General features: G+C 40.0%; 1 protein-coding gene across 1 annotated transcript in view; it reads right to left on the bottom strand.

Annotated features, from left to right (window-relative positions):
- Positions 1-1,664: 1,664 nt before the first annotated feature.
- Positions 1,665-20,693, bottom strand: part of dusp3a (dual specificity phosphatase 3a) — a 31,263-nt gene continuing 12,234 nt past the window's right edge. Inside the window, exons 2-3 of the mRNA XM_079659475.1 lie at positions 12,177-12,409; positions 1,665-7,892 (exon numbers count right to left, since the gene is read on the bottom strand). Coding sequence (XP_079515601.1) covers positions 7,663-7,892; positions 12,177-12,409 — 463 coding nt within the window. The 3' untranslated portion in view covers positions 1,665-7,662. The remainder of the gene's footprint in view (positions 7,893-12,176; positions 12,410-20,693) is intronic.

Raw genomic sequence — 20,693 nt, 5'->3', positions numbered from 1 at the left:
CAAGTTACTTTACTTTAAAAATAATAACAATAAAAATACAAGTTTTTGTGTTGTTCTGTGGCACAGTAAGAGAAAAGACAACTCCCCACATGTACATTAGGTGTTTCAGGAGATTGGCATTGCTGTTATTCGATGTGTACAATGCTTTCTGTCCTGCACACAGTTTACATTTTACCGTAATATTTTTTGCGTCCTTTATCCCCACAAATTGAAAATAGTGGTTATATTTCCAAGTTGCAAATGCGCTGCTGCTCTCGCTGATACTTGCATCTGCCATTGTGTGTGTGTGTGTGTGCTAGTGGTGGGCGTTGCTGTGTTCGTCTGTGTGTATTTTCCCCATAAGGCAAGACCCGCCCAACTCTGTCTCTGATTGGCTTATCCTGAAATGTTACCCCGTGTTAACCAATCATCACTCCTCTCTGGTTACTTTCACTTTTCCATGGTGCTGTGAGAGAACATCGCTGTATTCGCCTGTAAGTTACATCCGCAGGGAGATTCGGTTCAGTCCCATCACATAATGTAACGCAGTAACGCACCCATTTAAATCACAGTAACTATAACGTCGTCACTTAATTGAAATATGTAACTAGTAACGTTATTAGTTACTGCAAAGGTATATGCGTTACATTAATGCGTTACTTTCTTAACGTGTTAGTCCCAACACTGGTGCTCACACACCGACTCACAGCCTCGCCGCGTCCCACCGTCTCAGGGAGGAGAAATCGGCGGAGCTGCAGCTGAGAAAAGATTGAGTGTGTGTGTGTGAGGAAGCGTAACGGCTCCGCGGACGTAACGCAACAGCTCCACAGATTGATCCATTTTGACCAATGGGTCCCTTTGGGTATGGGCACGTCACTGTACCCAGGAAGAAAAAGAGAAATCTCCAGCGAGGCGTTCTGGGGCAGCATAGACAGGTCCTTTCTGTGTTAGAGATTTACTCGCCACAGGGTGTACTTTGAGGGTTTGTGACTCTGCAGACCGTTTTTGCATAAAAACCCTCATAACACACAATGGGGACGGGTAATAACCGGAAAAGCATGACATGGGACCTTTAAGTCTCTTAACAATTACTCAGCTGTGGAATACTCAAATCTTTAATAAAAATATAAATATCACATTATAAATACTGCATTCAAAACCAGATAAAGTATGTAATGTGACGTGATATAAGAGTAATGTACAAAAGTATGTAAATGCAAGTTACTTTGTTAGATTTCACCCACTCGATATATATTCAAGCACATACTTGTGTTGGCACTTTGCTTGCTATATTTTTGTATCATAGACTACCACTTTTTAATTTGCTCCACTAGTTTAAACGGATACAGGAATATCCGCCATTGGAAACGACAAAAGCACTACTGTACCTCTTTTAAAAATGTTTATTATAGCCTTAGCCTAAATCTTTCAACATTATTTTGTAAGATTCATGTCTTAAGAAGATATATACTGAGTAGTATGGTGAATTGAGAAAGTTAGAAAGAAAAGTAAAAAGTATAACAATTCTGAAGCAGCTCTAATTTAAACTTTGTTTTACAGGACAGTATAACTGATTTGTTTCCATGCTCTGTATGAAATGGAAAACACTGAGAATGTATTTATACTGTATACACCCAATATACCAAAACCATACACCTTGGAAGTCAAAAAGAGGCCAGTCATGATCAGATGTTAGTACCTCAGCCATTTATTTCTTAAACATAAGAAAGAAGGGACTTCTTCAAGGTAAGAAAACTCAACATTGCAATTTAAAATCAAGTGCACTTCAACAATGTCTCATCCTGTAAGGGAGCATCCCTTCCTGCTGTGTGAAGTAAGATACACAAACTTAAAAACAATCTAAAGAATCAATCTTTACTGTAAGGCTTTGGGTGGGGTGCTGTGTTCATTGAGATGTCAGTGGCGGTGACAAATATACATGTGGAATACCCATTGAACAGCTGATCCAAAATCACAACATAATCCTCCGAAACATCTGTACACCAACAGAAACGTGAAGAGATAAGACGTGGACTGTGTCATGGACTCCGGGTGGAGTCAGGCAGTGGGCTCATTGTGCTAAAACAATTCTTATTTTTTTAAGAATGGGAGCAAGAAGAAGGACATGGCAGCTCTGCACTTCACCTGGTCCAAACAGCATTTGTAAGTCATTTCCGGTGTTTGTTTGAGCGCTCTCAAGAGTACCAGATCGGATGGAGTTTATTGCATCATGCAAAATTCAGATAAGTTCAGCCAGATGACTTTCCATGATGTAAAATATTGACAGTCAGTCACAGAGGGTTTAAACATCTCAGGTTTTTGCTTACTTCAGCACAGATGGCTGAGATACGCCACATGGGACTGCGCATTCGACTCAGTCAATTTAGTGTTCTTTACTGTGATAAAAAAAACTACCTGGCTCTCTCGGAGTGATTTAATCCTCTTCTCTTTCTGGTTTCCAGGCAAGCACCATGAATGAATTACAATTACCATCTGGTCCAGGTACCATTATAGGTGACTCATCCGAAAGAAAAGAAAAACGGATAATGACGTACTGTGTTACTGCTTAAGACAATAGAAGTAGGTCACAATCCTACTGTTCCAAAAAAAGTCTATTTTAGCAGGGAACATTTAATTAACTATAATCAACTTACATTCTTGTAACAGGACAAATCTAAATAAATAAAAAAAATTAAAAAGGTTAAAGAAGTCATATAATTTGCAATTTCAGCGCACTAGATTCAACATCATACAAAGTCCTATCTATATAGTCGGCCGGTTAAGACCGTAAAATGCAGCAATTCACAATTGCCTTAGTGCGTGATACATACTCAGTATATATAACAAAATACATCAATGGCATTTCACATTAGACATTCTCGATAATACATTTAGTACTGTACCTGGAGTATTACCCACAAAACTATGCTGGTACCTTGTTAAACAAAACACAGGAAGTCTGGACATAACAGAGTTTCACATTAAAGACATTAAAAAAGATCGGACGAGTAATGCTAAAAATAACAACATTTGTTGAACAGCAGGTGGCAGTGTATATCTGTTACGCATAAAAAGAGTAAAACCAGCAGTGTAGCCATCATAGACGCTTTCCTTTTAGGAAAACTTTTTGCATCTTTTCTTCGTCCAAAAAGGAGGATTTTTTTCTTTTATAAATAGTGGCTACAAAATGCGTTGGAAAACATCTACCATGGCTAGTTTGGCTAGTGTTTATTAGACCCTATCTCGGGAGTTATGATGCTATAAAGTACATACCCTCATCCTGGACCGAGTTTAGGGCAATCATTCTCAAGTTTTTGTTATGTAAAACTCCAGAAATCCTAACTAGTTGTTGCTTGTGTGAATTCAGAAGGAGGGCAGTATTGTAGAGCAGATGTGAAAATTGGTGAGTGAAACCCCAGCCCATTGGAATGACATTTAAAAAGCCAATCATAAACATTGACTGTATTTTGTACAGTAGGCCACTTGGCACAAGACAATCTTGGTGTTTAATGTTTTTGTGTGAGGGCACAAAGGTAAGCGTTTCTCTTTTTTTTGTTGTATCTTCAATCTATCTTCACTGCTGTATGGTTTGGGGTTCATGACAAGGCGGTAGGAAAATGAACTGAAAGACATTTTGACTTGAAAATGGTCTCAAATTGGAGCCACTGCACCCGATTCATCTTTCTAGACACACAACAGGAAAGAGGGCTTGCAAGATATGTGATATTGGGTGTGTTGCTTTAACATTTTGAAACATTTTCAAGTGCATGAGATGACTAAAGGAAAAAAACAACCAGCACCTAATTTCTAACTTCCTGTGATAATATTTGATTCAAACATGATCTTTAATCCTATAATGAGCAAAGGCTAAAGAAACACTTGACATTTCAATGCATGTTTTGAAATTGGATTAAAAGATTGGATTTTATTAAATTAGATTGCTATTTGACCACGCTGGTTGTATTTTAATTTCAGTCTGGAGTATTTTTTCTCCAATGTAAAATTGAAATCATTATTCCCAAAGCCAAATGTGATGTCTTCAAAGGTTACATTACCAAACCCAAATATTTGGAGGTGGCGCAAGTAGCAGCAACAAGTCTGCAGGTCTTATTTATCCACTGCCGTTGCATTACTCTCCCGCAGTTTGCACACATCCACATGTATAAAACTGACTTGAAATACGGCTTATATGCAACTGACTTACAATAATAACAATATAGTCTTATTTAATTTTTTGCACAAAAACTACATTAGTTCTTTCATCATGAAATCTCACAACACATACTGGATGTTTCTCTTTACTAGGAGTCTGCAGCCTATTGAAGGATAATTGTTTTGCTGCTGAAAACATTGCATTGAAAAGGAAAGTGTATCTGGAAACTCAAATATAGATCATCACATAACATTTAGCTGTACATTTTTTTGATGGGATGAGTGTATCCTTTGACATGATGACGAGTGCGGCCATATGGAGGATAATTCGTATCCATCTTATGCTGCCACCTGCATCTTGCTGTATACTATGAATAAACTACCATAAAACTTAACTGTACGAAACATTATCAAACAGGATGATCACATGCCTCAGTATCCCAGCTTGGTAAACCCTGCTGATCATAAGCAACTTTTGCACAATTATGAAACGTCACAATCACAAAGACAACAGTTTACATGTACATTACATTTCAATATGAATGTACATGTAACCGATGGATTCCTCGATGCACCATATACAAATATAACATGATATATAAAGACGTACTGATGATACCTACACGTTAATAGACACATTGCTCATACATTCACATATGTCAACACTTAAATATGTATATACAGTATACATGTATATATTCATATGTATACAGATATATCAAAGGAGGAATAAATAGTGCCATTAATGAGGTGAGACAACCTAGTTTCCATTCTCCTCTCTAGTGAGACGACTATGCCCCTGCATTCATGCCCCGAGGCCGTTTGTTCAGGAGGATTGTGATGTGTGGGACAAAGAGTCGGAACTCTGGAGGGACGCTGGTGCTCATCCAGCTCAAAGCCCTGCACTTTGATGGGAGTCCACCTCGAAAAACAGCTCCGTGGAGTGGGGGTTTAGAAGGAATTCTTTACACCTTAAAATGATCATTTATATAGAAATTACTCTTCTTGGGTTAGGTTGTATTCTTGAAGAAAACTCTTTTTTCTTTTGTTATGGTTAGGGTTAGGTATGTATTTTAAAGAAAATGAGGATGAGTTCAATAACAGCAAAACTTTAAAAATGTTATCTCGTAACACTTGTGCAGTAAATCCAAGTCTCTGTTACTGAGTTGTATGCGCACTACATCTAAATTGCATTTTTTTTGCAGAATATTTAGGCAAGCGGTTTTTAAAATAATTTTACGGTAAAGAGTGAGCGTATATAATTGTACGTTTCAACATCATTTTGCTGTTGTTAAATGTCATCTATAACGTTTTTAAATTTGTTGTTACCATCGAGGTAGGAAAAGGTTTTCTTCAAGGTAACACAGCATGGGTAATCGATGCATAAATGTTCATTTTAGTGGGATAAATATTCCTTTAAAGACACCCCATCTCCGTCCTTCTTGGCACTAGGTTTAGTTTACAGTATTATGCCAAGTAATAAATACTTTTAAAGTGTATTGTAGAACTACTGTTGCCTATATGTAACAACTAGAGCCTGAATAGTCATATTTAGATGTGATTACATTCTATATATCTGATGAGGGTATTGACATATATTGCAATGCTGAAGTACATACAAACAAAACATTGTAATTTGACCCGATGTGTGTGGGTGTAAAGTCAGGCATAATTAACACACACATGTAGGAGTGGGCCATGTCGGGAAAGGGCCTCTGACAGACTGTGTGGATGAAACAGTGGTGCTGACCGTATGGCAGTGGTCAACTCTGTGGCGTGATGACTGGACCGCTCTGTTAGAAGAGTTAGTGGGAGGCATCTCAAAACTAAAGGCCTCTAGTTTGAAATTGGTAAACCTGGTGAAGTCCGCCTTTAACCCCTTTAAGCTACTAGTCTGTAAGTGTACCGTAGGTAATGTGAGAAAGTTGGAAATCTTAAAAACAACTGACCACACCAAATATTTGTTAGCAGCAGGGCTTAGCAGCAGGGCTTAACAGCTCTGCTATGTGATTGGATTTTAAATGAGTGATCACGCTTACGTCATTGTTTCATAAGAGCTCATTTTTTCAAGTACGAAAACACCTGCTTAATGTGGGTAGAAGACGAAAATATAAAGATAAGATGCTGACAACGCAAGACAAAAATATATACTGCAGACAACAGATGCATTACCTCACCTGCAGTACATCAATGTATTTAAATGAAAAAAGAGGATAGGTCAAATAAATTAAACAGTGCTCCTGTTGTTCAGGACTTTTAATGTTTTTGGAGGTCTTCACAACAAGCGTGTGAAAAGCGTATTTATATTAGCTGGCTTAACTTGAGAGTTGTCTAAGTTAAAGGCAACAAATACTGTCTATATTGTACGTTTTGGTCATCTGCGTTTTGATAACCCAAAACACAATCACTGTAGGGATGTCAAACTATAAATGTAATCCCGATAAAGGAAGTTTGTCATGCAGTCCTGCTCTACAGGAAAATAATATAACGTCATGATATATATGTAATTGTAAACAAGCCACTTTAGAACTGAAATACTGTAGATGACCTCTGTGAATGTTAGAGGCTAGAGCTCCCAGTACTCACTCGCCTGAATGTGATTTGCCTCGTGTGCAGGCTCGTTGAGCTCAATGACAAATTAAAATAATGTCACTTAAAAAGCAACTGGAAACATGGCCGCTACATGAGCAACCCACGCAGCAGCTCGTTATTTTTAATAAGCTCGACCTTTGCTGTCCTTGCTGCGAGCCTCTGGGATACAGAATGTGTCAGATGTATCGCTACCGCTGTCAAACTAGAGGCCGAGAGTCCAGGATGCCGAGTGGAATGTTACAGAGCTACAGCTTGCATTAGAGTGTGAATCATTTGTGTTTGTGCATTAAATATCTGCCCTTCAAGGAAGAAGATCATTTAAGGGGTACAAACTGTGGAGGGGCTTGTAATGTTTGGAATTTTCCCTCCATCTATTCACACATCACTTTCTGACCTATATTATCTGCATCATGTGTGGCCATTTTATATCTAAACGTTTGTTTGGAATTTTAAGAATACTCCTGCTGTTGGAGACAACACTGACATTCCTGGCAGTGGAAAACTATGGAATGATTGTGCTATAATCTTACTTTTTATTAAGGAAATCTTAAAAATCAGGGCAAACTTATGGAGATTGAAGGAATGCTTTAAGTCACCACTTTATGCAGCGAGAGATCTGCAAGTGTGGAGCGTTGTGTGTGTGTTTTGGAAAGAGGAAGTATTTAAGATCACACTCTTTGTAGGAGCAGGCAGAAGATTTGACGGATGTCCTCTTACAGAGCAGCAGTGGCAGACGTGAACTGAAGATAAAAAACAGCATGTGTGTGTGTGTGCGTGTGTGCGTGTGTGTGTGTGTGAGGAATAGTTTTCTACACAGATAAATGCATGTATGTTTGTGTATGGAATACTCCTTGGTGTCGGATGGGTGCTGGTTTGGTCAGGGTGGGGTCAGACTCCCAGAGTGGCTGGAAGTCTGTGAAAGGCATGATGGGAGGCTTTTCATTTGGTCTTTAGTTTGCCCACCTCCCCGTTCAGCTTGCCCTCCTTTGCCAGCTTCTCGTTGAGTTGGCACAGTTGGCGCAGGAAGCCGTCGTTAGGGCCGATCTCTCTCTTCTGCCTCAAGGTGGCCACCGCCAGCCGGGCATCCATCCTGTGGCGCAGCATGAGGTAAGCCACCACCATGGTGGGGGAGCGGCTGTAGCCTTCTCTGCAGTGCACGTACACCTTCCCTGGAGGATATACATGGAGAATGGAACAATCAGATACTGTACATGTTGGCGCTGCACTTTCGTTTTTTTATTGCAAAGCCAACTTGCCGGAAAAACTCATTGCTCAAGATATTGCAATTAAGGTTTTCTTTTGTTAGTTCAAACCTAACTACTTAAAAGGCACTTTAAAATGTCATCATCAACGTTGCATTTTATTGGTGCCTTTCGTATTTATTTCAATATTACATTTGTTTAATACAATTATGTTTTTCATTCACTGTATTTTAGAAGTATATTAGAAACAGCAAAAAGGGAAAAACTAGGTACACTTTAATATCTATTTATTTATCATTTTTGCAATAATCACATATTTCCCTCATGTGTAGCCCTAGTGGTGCAGAATTCTGGAGAAAGAAACCCAGGAGATATTAAACATTGGTTTGTGGACAAGGATATATAATATATAATATAATTGTAATACATAAAAACAATGAGCTTCGTGGCTGTTGATGATGATACATAGCTTTGATTACGCTCTTTTGGGGGCATATACAGTATCTCAGTGATCCAAAAAAATACCTCTTAACATTCTCTGCTCAGTGTTATACGAAACTAAAGGGGAGTTTAAATATATATACTTAGCTCAAGGGACACGTGATCAGAACTTGTAAAATGTACGTTTCATTTCACCACTTCCCTAAAGAACCGCAGAGATGTATGAAAAACAGAGGGTTTTGACTCTTAGACACAAAGGAAGAACAAAAATGGGGGAAGTGAGAAGAAACACATTAACATAAAAAACAAGGCAAAGTAACACTGGTTGGGAACATATGCTGAGATCAAAGTTGCTTTGCTAAGCATTTTCTGCGTCAGGAGATGCAAATACAAGACCTGACCTCTGCTGCAGACTCGGCAAAGTCAATCATCTTTCTTACACACACACACACACACACACACACACACACACACACACACACACACACACACACACACACACACACACACACACACACACACACACACACACACACACACACACACACACACACACACACACACACACACACACACACACACACACACACACACACACACACACACACACACACACACACACACACACACACACACACACACACACACAGTCCTGGTATGAATAGAATACCTGCATGTTTTCTGAACTCCATTTATATTTCGTGTCTGTGTACTTGTCTGTGTGTGAAATACGACTTGTTTGTGTTTGCCTTCAAGGATGCGTTTCTATTTAACTTACTTCACTGACAGACGAGAACCCCATGAGGAAATCTGGCTTGGCAGGCTCCACGGAGCAACTGATGTTCTGGGCTCAGATCAGCAGATTCTGCACTTTATTTGAAAAGCAACCCCTCTCTGTGTCCGACTCCTGGTATAACCCCTCTCTGTAGTTTAATCTCCTCGTATCCCTGAGTCCCCTGCCACCGATCAATGTGGATTCTACTGTATCCTCATGTAGGACAGGATCTCAGGCTCAATCATTATTCACTCCATCACTCACTCAATAGTAAGGATTTCACCACTTAATTCAAATTTGAATAAGGGGGAAAGTCAAATATTCAAACTATAATGACCTGTTCCAGTTCAACATTTTGCTTGTAGTCCAGTAGAGGGCACTCTTTTAAATTCCCTCATCTGAACCCATTACCGATATAGCATTTAAAGCTAACAAAAATAGCTAATACATACAAATGAAGGAGGACACAAGGGTGCAAAGCTGTGCTGCTGAGACACATCAAAGCATTTCTGAAGCAATGTGTTTAAGTATTTTGGGTTCTGCCCCGTTGATTGCGAAATTACATGATTTACCTACAGTTGTTTAAATATTCAGTTATTGGCCAAGCAGTTTTTAAGGTCATAGAAAATGTTTTAGTCTATTGTTTAGTTGATGCCAAATGCTTTTAAAAATTCCTATACCCAAAAATATTATGTTCACCATACAATACTCTCTTATATCTGATCATTTTGTAATCGCTTTACAATTTCAGCCTGAAAAATGACTGCAATAAAATAATCAATGATCAAAATAGTTAATATAAATGTTTTTGTCAATAGGCTTATTGATTAATCGATTACTGGGAAAAGAGACAGCCCTTCTCGCTAGATGTCCAATTTGACTTTCTTAAAAATAAATACAAAACAACTGATGTCTTTTACTTGCCGATTGAAAATGTCGTTCACTTCTGATTAATATAACTTTTGATGTGTTCAAATGAAATAAATTAACTTCAGTTTATCGCCACTTCATAATATAAAATGATATTGTTTGTTGTCTGATTGTATATAAGAGAGCATAAAACCTAGGTCATTAATGACTTCTCACGTCTAACGTTAAAGCTCTGTAGAGGAAAATAAAACTCCACGATTTATCAGTTATTAATATAAAAACATTTAAGCAATGCAGCTTTAATATGCTGATACTTCTGCTGCTAGTTTCTATTTAGAATATTAGGATGAAAGTGTGCACTGTGAGCCTGTAAACATGACACAGTGCCTTCCTGTCTTCATTATGGCAGACACGTAGAATAATGCATTGATGCCTCATTAAAATCCAGAACCTATGACCTTTTTCAGAGCTTGCAGCTAGTGCGGTCACAAAATGTCAAAGATAATGTTGCAAACAGCACACTGTCGAGCGACTCAGGCCCCCCCACTCTGCTCTCCCCCACAGTCCTCATCGCTCTTCACTCCTGATTTACACCCAGTGTTGGTGCACCTTTGCCAAATTGCCTGGGAATTAAGTTGCTATTCTGTGTCAAGGCCGACAATAAATTCATGTTATAAAATACAGGGTTCAGCACACTAAACGAAACACATCCCTCACGTGCGCTGACAAATTACTAAATGTAATTGTGGCTTTTTTTTGGTAGGGGGAGGGCAGATTGATTACTTCTTCAGTCGTTGTATTCCGCTTTCTAAAATGTAGCACGTGACCTTGTGGGAATATCAAATGGCTTATTTAAGCTTATTTGTATTACATTACATTGTATTTAGCTGAAGCTTTTATCTTTCTAGAGATGACTTAAACATTGTTTAAAAAAGTAATTGATAGTTTGAGAAGACTGAAAGGAAGAGTGTGTTGTGTTGCAGGACAGAAAAGCACAGCTAACTGTTATCCCAAATGTATTGACTTATTGGGCTTATTTTGATCATGTGGATGAAGCCTGGACCTCTTGAGACTTCTCCTTTAGGGAGACTTGGTTAGACATTTGAAAAGAAAGGAGAAAACACTTTATTTCTTTGTAAGGTCCTTTCCGGAATATTGCCAGACAAACAATCTGAGCCTGCCAGTGGGAAAAATAAACACTTATATTGGACAATAAATCTATGGTATGCAAATGCCCAATAGGTTTACATTGCAAACTGTTTTGTGGCTCGATCCTGGACCAATTAATGAATGTTTTGTCCCTATTGGTCAGTTGGACATACAAGAATGGGACAATAGGTGGAAAAATACCCTATAAGACTCAACTCCCTTAATTACTTTTACATTTGGCCATTTTTCATACATCGTTTCATTGCTTTAACACAGTCCAAAAGTGTCCGATAATCTTTTCAGCCTAGCAACTGTAAGACACAATAATGTCGATTTGGAGCTACAGGTGTGTTATACATGGATCATTTCGACATGACCTGATAATGGAATGTGGGGCAGGGCTCAGGAGTGTGTCAGATTTAGCCCATCATCATGATTATCTCCTGCTTTCACTTTAAGACCCACAGCATTGAAGCGTACTGTGAGTAACTCATTCAAGAACGGTTTAAATCTTGTATCCGTTGTTAGCAGAAAAAAAGAGGAGCTTGTTTTCATGTGCTAACTTGTCGTGACAAATTACTTTCAAGTGGGAACTACTGAAGCTCTACCTTTGATGGCTTTGTTAAGGCATACACTCTCAATTGTCTTTGGGGTTTAGGTGCGTTTGGAAATGGAGGATAATATCCGAAGAATAACTGTAGTTTTTATGCTCATTTGTGATGTAGTGATACTTATATATTATGACTTACCCAACACCATCATTAGAGTTTATCAGTAAGACTGCAAGAGTGGAGCTTTGGGAGAATACACAAAAATACTATATCTTTTTTATTAAATTACACTTTTTCAGAATTAAAAAAAATTATTATGTTCCACTTTTATTATTTAGCCAATTGCCCAATTAATAGACCAATAAGGCACCCTTTTAAAGTGTAACATAAGATAGACCGTAATTAAAATGTGGCTCAGGCTGAGCATTAAAACTGGCCACATGTCAAAGGTCAGAATAAACTCGCCTTTGCCATTATTGTGTGCTAGCGCCTTGTCGATAAAGTCAGCCCCCTCCTCAAAGAAGGCACTGATGTTGAACTGCATCGTGTCGTTGGCCTTGATGCCGTGGTACGTGATGCCCGTGCCCGTGTAGAATTCCACGCTGGTGTTGACATGCATGAAGGAGGTTCCCTCCGCCAGGTTGAGGACGTGCGTCACTCCCAGTTTCTGCAGGCGCATTGCATTCTGGGCTACGAACCTGAGAGCGAGAAATTAGATAGAATCAGAGTGGAAAACAATTCGTCAATAAAATCCTTTTATGTCTGAAACAGCATTGAAATAATGTCCTTACACCAGTCAAATCTTATAGAGCAACCTCTGTTAATCTCTCACAACATAAGGATAATTTAGCAGCAGAACATAACAACATGAAAAAAAACACCCCTAATAATAACAAGACAGACTACAGCAAAGTTGTATTTTCACAATGTAGGTTGCATCTTTCACGACCACTCTGCATGGGTTTTAGTGCTAGCAGTAACCCAGCATGATTCACAGCCAAATACTGTATATCTGAGAGGCACTTCTGCATGTTGTTGCTTTTAAACGCTACTCACCAGTCGATTTAAACATGTTATCCTGATGTCAGCTAATTTATTGATCATTTCTCTAATTTATAATTTAATCTAGATATTCAATATCCAGCTAGAATTCTCCCAGCTAAATGAGACATTACAAAAAAAGGCACACACAGGTGTATTCATTTATTCTGCTTGATAAGACCTCTGTTCAGCTTAGATGAGTGGAGCTAATTCATCTGATCGGGTACACATGTTCAATGTCTAACAGAGTTACTAGAGTAGATGCACACACTCATGTGGCTTTAGAAGAGCAAAACCCATGCTTCAGTACGTGAAAGCTATACAGGGAGGAGCAATCCAAAAGAAATAGCAACAATAAAAATGGAGGCAGGAGGAGGAATATTGGACCGTTGTAAGCAAGATAAAGAAAGTTAAATAGATGGATACAAAAGGAGAAAGAGGAATGGCATGCAAACCAATAATTTCACATATTTAAAGAAATAAATGGCTTTATAGCGTCACCAGCAGTTGTGTTCCTCCTCTCATCTTTAAGAGCCTCACCTCCATCTTTATCTAATCAAAACACAGGACAGAATCAATCCCCCCTGTAACGAGACGCAGTTACTGGAGCTCTCATTAACGTGTTTATGTAGTCATTGTACTGTGTGGGGTATATTGACTACAACTTCCCTGTTCCCCATGTATGTTGTTGCTGGTTGTGTGCACCTGGTGCCCTGTGTTGTCTCCTCCTCCCTCACCTGTGTCTAATTGCTCTCTTCTGTTGCCCTGTCTGTTTGGAGGCTGGTAGAGTGAGTGTGTTTGAGATCTTTGTGGCTGCAGTATGTGTTCACGGAGAACAGCAGGATTGAGGCTGTGAACTTTGTGCACATTATTTTAATAAATGCCCACGTCGGGTTATATTTTTGGACGTTCTGCCTCTGCTTCCTTGCTTGGTCGGGCCGCTCAACGGTCAGTCTCACACCCCCCCTGCTCTACTGTAAATTGTGTGTAATAATATTGCATTTAGGCCTGTAGAGAGCTTTGGCTGCCCCCCCCCCGCCTGCTGGCTCCATGCCTGTGTCCACTGCTACGATCCAAACTGGCTGCAGGCCATTGATTCTAAATAAAATGCCTCTTTAGTATGTGTTGTATTCAAGTTTATTGAACATTTAGTGTCACTAATTGGCTGGGCTGAATTTATGTTTAAACAAAAAAAAACTGCAGAGTATTTGTCACTGTTCAGCTAATAGAGACACATAGATGAGGACTAAAGAGTAGAATAAACTTGAGAGTACGGGGTTTTTCAAGAAAAATATAGTATGAGGGCAATACTGTGGCGCTGATCTATAAGATATATCAATTCTAGCGAAAACATGACGCCTGTTTACAATATGGCGACGGGGACATAAAGAACAACGCAACATCGTAGCTCTGTAAAAATAAAGCTGTCTGTGCCGTCAGAAGGTCGATTGACACGATCTTCATATTGTTCGAGTAATTAAACTTTTTTTGAAGAATAGAATCTGCATTTGGTATGTAAGAGGGCGCAGCGCCACTGTTACCCGGTTTGGATATGACCCTGGTGTATGTGCTTGCCACATGTCTTTTTTTTATCATGAGGATTATATTTTCCAATAAACATTACATATTATGCTTAGTGCTTATGACTCTTAAAAGGTCATACTGTCATTTTCTTAAGTTTCATTGCATAACCTATGGGTTTTTATTTATTGAAAACAAAAACAATGTAATATGAAGAAATTGTAAATTATAAAGTCCCCCTGCATAAATAGAGGATAAATAAATAAAATGTGTCTGTTCTTTCTTACATGAGAATTCCTTTATTTTTCAATAAAGCTTACCACCGAGAGATGAATCTTCATGTAACACGCTGACCCTGACAGCGCTGTGTGCTTTTATTGCTTTATCTACAGTCAATATGAGGCTGGTAAGGCGAGGCTAGGTGACCCTGAGCAGCTCCCCAGAGGTGGTGGCAGCAAAGCCCCTTCTGCACACATTAATTACAAAAGAATCCTCCCTGCCACCATTTTTGTTTACGGCTATATGAGGAGGGATGAAGCAGCCATTTGTGTTTGCAGTAGCAGAGATTGCTTCAGATGTGAGGGCTCATATTTTTTTCCTTCTAAATATGACCTCATATTTGTGTGCATAAATGATTGGGTAAATACTGACATGTACAGTGTGAGCACTTACAATGCCACATAAGTAATGTGCATTTATGTGTGTTTAAGAAGTAGTGACTGTTCACATTTACTGTACACAAAACGATGAAGACGCACACACACACACTGCGGTTCAACAGAGTTCACAGTCAATGGCTTGAAGCTTGCTTCCTTCCTATTTACCTGCCCTGTCCTCCACCCTGGGATCTGCAGTCCCAATGCATCAATTATTAAAGACCCGCTTCACAAAGAGCCAAAGTGTTCCTCAAAGCAAACAAACCCCACCTTAAGTGTGGAAGGAGTTTGAGTTCAGGAAAATACACTCTTAACGCATTTAAGAGAGGCTCAAAGTTACATTGCCCACAGGTCATCATTTTTAAAACTTTTTGTATAATCAGTTGTTGTTTATTTTGCTTACCTGTCCCAGATGGTTTTTTTCTATAATCTCTTTAGGATAATCTATTGTTTTTGTTCTTAAGATTAGTTATCTTTATCTTCAAGAGTAGGTATACTTGCAGGGTGATACTAGACTACCAAATATAACTAATGCAGTTGCTCCCGTAGGTTTGATGAGTATGAAACTGTTTTTTTAACGGTGCCGCATTAAATGGGCCATATTATGCTCATTTTCATTTTCAGTTTCATATTAGTATTTAGGGCTTCTACTCTGACATGTCTCCATGCTTTAATGTTCAAAAAGCTCTTTATTTTTCTCATACTGCCTGTGCTGTTGCTCTGAAACCAGAGCCCAGTCTGCTCTGATTGGTTAGCTGGCAAGCGCTGTTGTGATTGGTCAATAGCTTAGAGATGTCTTGCCCTCCGTCACGTACAATGTGTTGAAGGTCTAGCCAATAGAAGTACAATGGAGGTGTTTCAGGCTCGGGGGAGTGTGTGGAAGAGAAACTCCCTCTGGTGTGAACTTTGGGATTTCAGCCTTTGGAGACCATTTACATACAAAAACCTATTTAACACACAATAAAGGGAAAACCCCAAAAAAGCCTAATAGGGCCCCTTTAAAAAAACGGGTACATGAATGGAGAGACTTAAAAAACAATCCAGAGAATCTTGTTTTTCAGACGCCACAACACTGGACAGTTGTGTTTGTAATACGTATGTAATATAAAAGTAAAACTTAGTTTCAGCAACTTCAAATGGCTCTAGAAATATTTCCTCAGTCAGCCATTTTCACTATGAGTAATGGGTCCCTACATCAGCCACCACAAATATTTAATGATGTAGAGAAAAACCTAAAATCTGAAGCAGGTACAATGTCAGTAAACACAATGGGTCATGAGATGATATTCCAATCTGTCCTATTGTTAACTGAACTACAATGTATTTGCATAAGTGCCAGAGGAACATATTTAAGTTGTGTCCTGGTTGTTGCTTTAAAAATATGGATCATGAGCCAAATTCCCTAAGGGGGATATCATGATGGGAGACTAGAACGGACATTTTCAAGGACAACGTTATATTTTCTCATTCGAGTCATGCATTGCGATCAAATAAGTGTGTGAACTACTACACCACACACAAACACACATAAAATATATACACAGTGTTAATCAGTGTGTTTGTTTTGATCTTATTTTGCCGACCAGCAACATTTGTAACAGGGTACACCTAATAAACAGGATCCATCAGCAGAACGGCTTAGTGAGTCCCAGTGGTGGAAAAAGCGGACGAGGTGCAGGCTTTCATCAACAATCAATACCACCTCACCCTGCCTGAGCCATTTGTAATATCACATTACATTTTGCTGCCCTTTCCACTTGTTGGATATACTTTAATGGTAAGACCTCTGACTAATGACCCTACCATACTGCACATAGCCAGCCATGGATTAGAGTGAGCAAAATGCTTTGAATGATTACAAAGAACATATTTATTTCCCCCAGGAATCAAAATATCTTCTTCAGAAACATCCGTAAATCTGAAAGCCCATTAGAGCCGCTCTTTCAGCCCACAGCACTGTCTGATCAGTCGAGCACACGGGCTGCCAGCACTTTGTTTGGAGACTTGGCCCAGACACAGTGGAATATTCAGATTGATTTTGTTGTAGCAGCGAGATACAGTAATGTGCTTGTATTCCTCCACCACTCTCTTGGCAGGGGCTGGAGCCAACTTTAAAAGCCTATAAGTGGCGAAGTCCCTCCCCTTCCGGTGGACCTCCATGGGACCTTATTTCGAAAAAATTATGTATTGAAGAATTGAGAGAGAAAGATTATCTTTTGATCCTGTTTGAATTGTGCCACGAATTACACATATGATGTTTGTCAATTACAAGATAACTTTGCATGTCAAAAAAAAAAAAAGTGTCGTAAAACTGTGAAGTAACACATTTGTTTGTGTGAAACTCTCAATGAACTACTTCTCTAGTCTCGCAGAACAACACACGTCACTAAGATGGCCGTCACTACTGTCTTTTCAACAAAACGATTGACTACCCTCACTATCACCACCATGGGCGTCGCAGCCATTATATGAGGGTGGGACAAGTCCCCCCCACTTTTTGAAATGATTAGTTTAGACACCCCCACTTTTAACATGTGGAAAGTCTGTGAATCGGTCGATCCAGTCGCTGCACTTTGTAGAGCGCTGTGTCAGTGCTTCACTATCAAATCCATTCCACTTGCTTATTGAGAGAATGCCCAAATCAATGAAACTCCATACCATGTTTTCACTGGTACTTTGTACCAATGCAGATTCTCCAATAGCGCGCGCATGTTCAAGGAGTGTTGTGAAGGCAACCGAACAACAAACATTTGCCAGTGAGGGATATGGTGTGAAGCTTTTCCAGATGCGTGGTGTTGACAGCAAATCAGGTATTCTCTTTGAGTGCATTTAAGATGTTTATTTGGATTGCAAGGCGATGACAGCAAAACAACAGCCGGGTGTTTAACTGATAACAGCCAGGATCCGCGAGGGGCATTAGAGTCCGCTACGATGACAATGTCTCCTGTGACAAAGTTCCTCTTGTCCTTTGGCCACCGTTGTCTCTCTTGCAACAGTGGTACATACTCCTGAATCCATCTGTGCCAAAAGAGATTGGCAAGGAATTGAACTTGCCTCCATCGTCGTTTGGAGTAGGAGTCATTTTTGTCAAAAAGCCTGGGTGGTAGAGAAGGTTTGCCTTTTAACAAGAGAATGTGATTTGGAGTCAGGGTTTCGAGATCATTTGGATCCTCTGAGGTTTTTTGTAATGGGACGGTCATTCAATATGGCTTCCACTTCGCACAGGAGTGTTTGTAGTCCTTCATCATCCAAATGTTGCTGATGAACAATAGAGTTCAGCACTTTCCTGACCATGCGAATGACTCTTTCCCATACTCCTCCATTATGGGATGCAGCTGGATTGTTGAAACTCCATTTCCCTCCAGAATGAAGCAGTGAGCTTTGAATTTTCTGATGGTTCAAATGAGATAGAGCTTCTCTCAGCTCATTTTCTGCTCCAACAAAGTTGGTTCCGTTGTCTGATTTGATGTGTGATACTTGGCCTTGCCTGGAAATGAATCTGCGTATTGCATTGATGCAAGAACTGGTGTCCAATGAATAGGCCATTTCCAGATGGACTGCCCGACTGGCCATGCAGGTGAAGATAACTCCATAGCGTTTGATGAGGCTGCGGCCTCTCTTCACTTCAAACGGCCCAAAATAGTCGATGCCCACATTTGTGAATGGTGGAAGATCAGATTGCAGTCTTTCTTTTGGCAAATCTGCCATCTTTTGTTCACCCAGCTTTCCCCTATATCGTCTGCAGACAACACAGGAAGAGAGGATCTTTCTAGCAGCAGCATTTGCTCTGGTGATCCAGTATTGTCGACGAAGTCTGGAAAGTAGGTGATTTCTTCCAGTGTCCTAACTGTTCATGAATGTGGCGTAAGATTAGAGTGGCGATGTTTTGGTCCTTTGCAAGAATGACTGCATGTTTTGTGTCTTCAGGCATTGCTCCTTTGCTAAGCCTACCTCCCACTCTCAAGATTCCTTGTTTCAGCATCGGATCAAGTTTATAAATGTGACTGCTTTTCTTCACTGCAGATGTTCCCTTTTTCAAAGCAGTGATTTCATCACTAAACTTGTCCATTTGGCAGTACTGAATGATGACACTTTCTGCCGCGTCAATATCTTCAGGAAATAAGACGTGACCACCCATTGTGGCTCTGAATCTTTTCATGTCCTCTTCCTCTTTGTTCTTTTGTTGAGTTGGGTCAAGTCCACTGCTGGACAGAGAAGCTTGTATTTCTTTTCTCTTTTGACTCAACAACTGCAACGTCTTTCTCAGCTGGAGAAACCACGCAACTGAGATCTTAAGCCTTTTCCACGAGGAGAAGTGGGTTATCAGTTGATTTACTGCATTCTGTGGGTCTTCATCAGAGATGTTATTCGTTGCATTTGGTGCATCATTAATGATGACAGTATTAACTGAAACTTCTCCTCTAACCTCTGGGTCATCACTGCTGATGGAAGTTGAATCCAAGATGTTAAGAGGCCATTCCTCTTCATTCTTGGAAAGAAACTCTGGGCCATGGATCCATCTGCTGCAAGTGAGAAGGTGTTCAACTTTCAACCCACGAGAGGCCTCATCAGCTGGGTTCCGTTTTGTGTCAACGTACCTCCATTGTGAGATGTCTGTGGCTTCTTTTATAGCAGAGACCCTATTGGCAACAAAGGTGTGAAAGCGCTTTGTTTCGTTCCTGATGTACTTTAACAATGTTGTGCTGTCTGTCCAGAAGATTGAGTTTTCCAGCTCTAGTTGCAACTCTGCTTTCAGGAGTCTGTCAACTCTCGCTGCCAGCACAGCAGCTGTTAGTTCCATCCTTGGGATTGTCACATTCTTTAGAGGAGCAACTCGTGCCTTTCCTAGAACGAAAGTTACATGGATCTTCTCATCATCACTCTGTAGCCTCAAGTATAAAACTGTGCCATAGCCGTTCTCGCTGGCGTCAGAGAAATTATGTAGTTTGGCACTTGTGAGCTATCCAAATCCTTTGGGTTTAAAACATCTCGGCACACTGAAAGTGCCGAGTCTTCTTAGATCTTCTAGCCACCCCACCCACTGCAACTGGTAGTTTTGAGGAATGTGCTCATCCCAACTGTAGCTCATCTTAAGTGAGTAGGCGGTTCAAGGACCGCCTACTTCCATCTACGTAACATTGCAAAAATCAGGCATATCTTGCCTCAAAACGATGCAGAGAAACTAGTCCATGCATTTGTTACTTCAAGGCTGGATTATTGTAACTCCTTATTATCAGGGTGTACCAAGAAGTCAGTCAAGTCGCTTCAGCTGATTCAAAATGCTGCAGCTCGTGTACTAACCAGAGTTAGGAAAAGGGACCACATTACTCCTGTTCTGGCTGCCTTACACTGGCTCCCTATAGAACACAGGATAGAATTTAAAATTCTTCTTCTCGCCTCCAAAGCCCTTAATGGGCAGGCGCCATCTTACCTTAAAGAACTCATTATACCCTATTGTCCTACTAGGGCATTGCGTTCCAAGAATGCAGGGTTTTTGGTTGTTCCTAGAGTCTCTAAAAGTACAATGGGAGCCAGAGCCTTTTCTTATCAAGCTCCACTTTTGTGGAATCAGCTTCCAGTTTGTGTTCGGGCGGCAGACACCCTATCCGTTTTTAAGAGTGCGCTTAAGACCTTCCTTTTTGATAAAGCTTATAGTTAGGGCTGATTAGATTCAGCCCCTAGTTTTGCTGATATAGGCTTAGTTTGTCGGGGGACATCTTACTTCTTCCTTCTCTCTGTCTATACCTTTGGACTCTCATGTTCC

This window comes from Notothenia rossii (genome assembly GCF_949606895.1).
Source record: "Notothenia rossii genome assembly, chromosome: 11".
In the NCBI taxonomy this organism is placed as follows: domain Eukaryota; kingdom Metazoa; phylum Chordata; class Actinopteri; order Perciformes; family Nototheniidae; genus Notothenia; species Notothenia rossii.
This window is presented reverse-complemented; position numbering and strand designations above follow the sequence as displayed.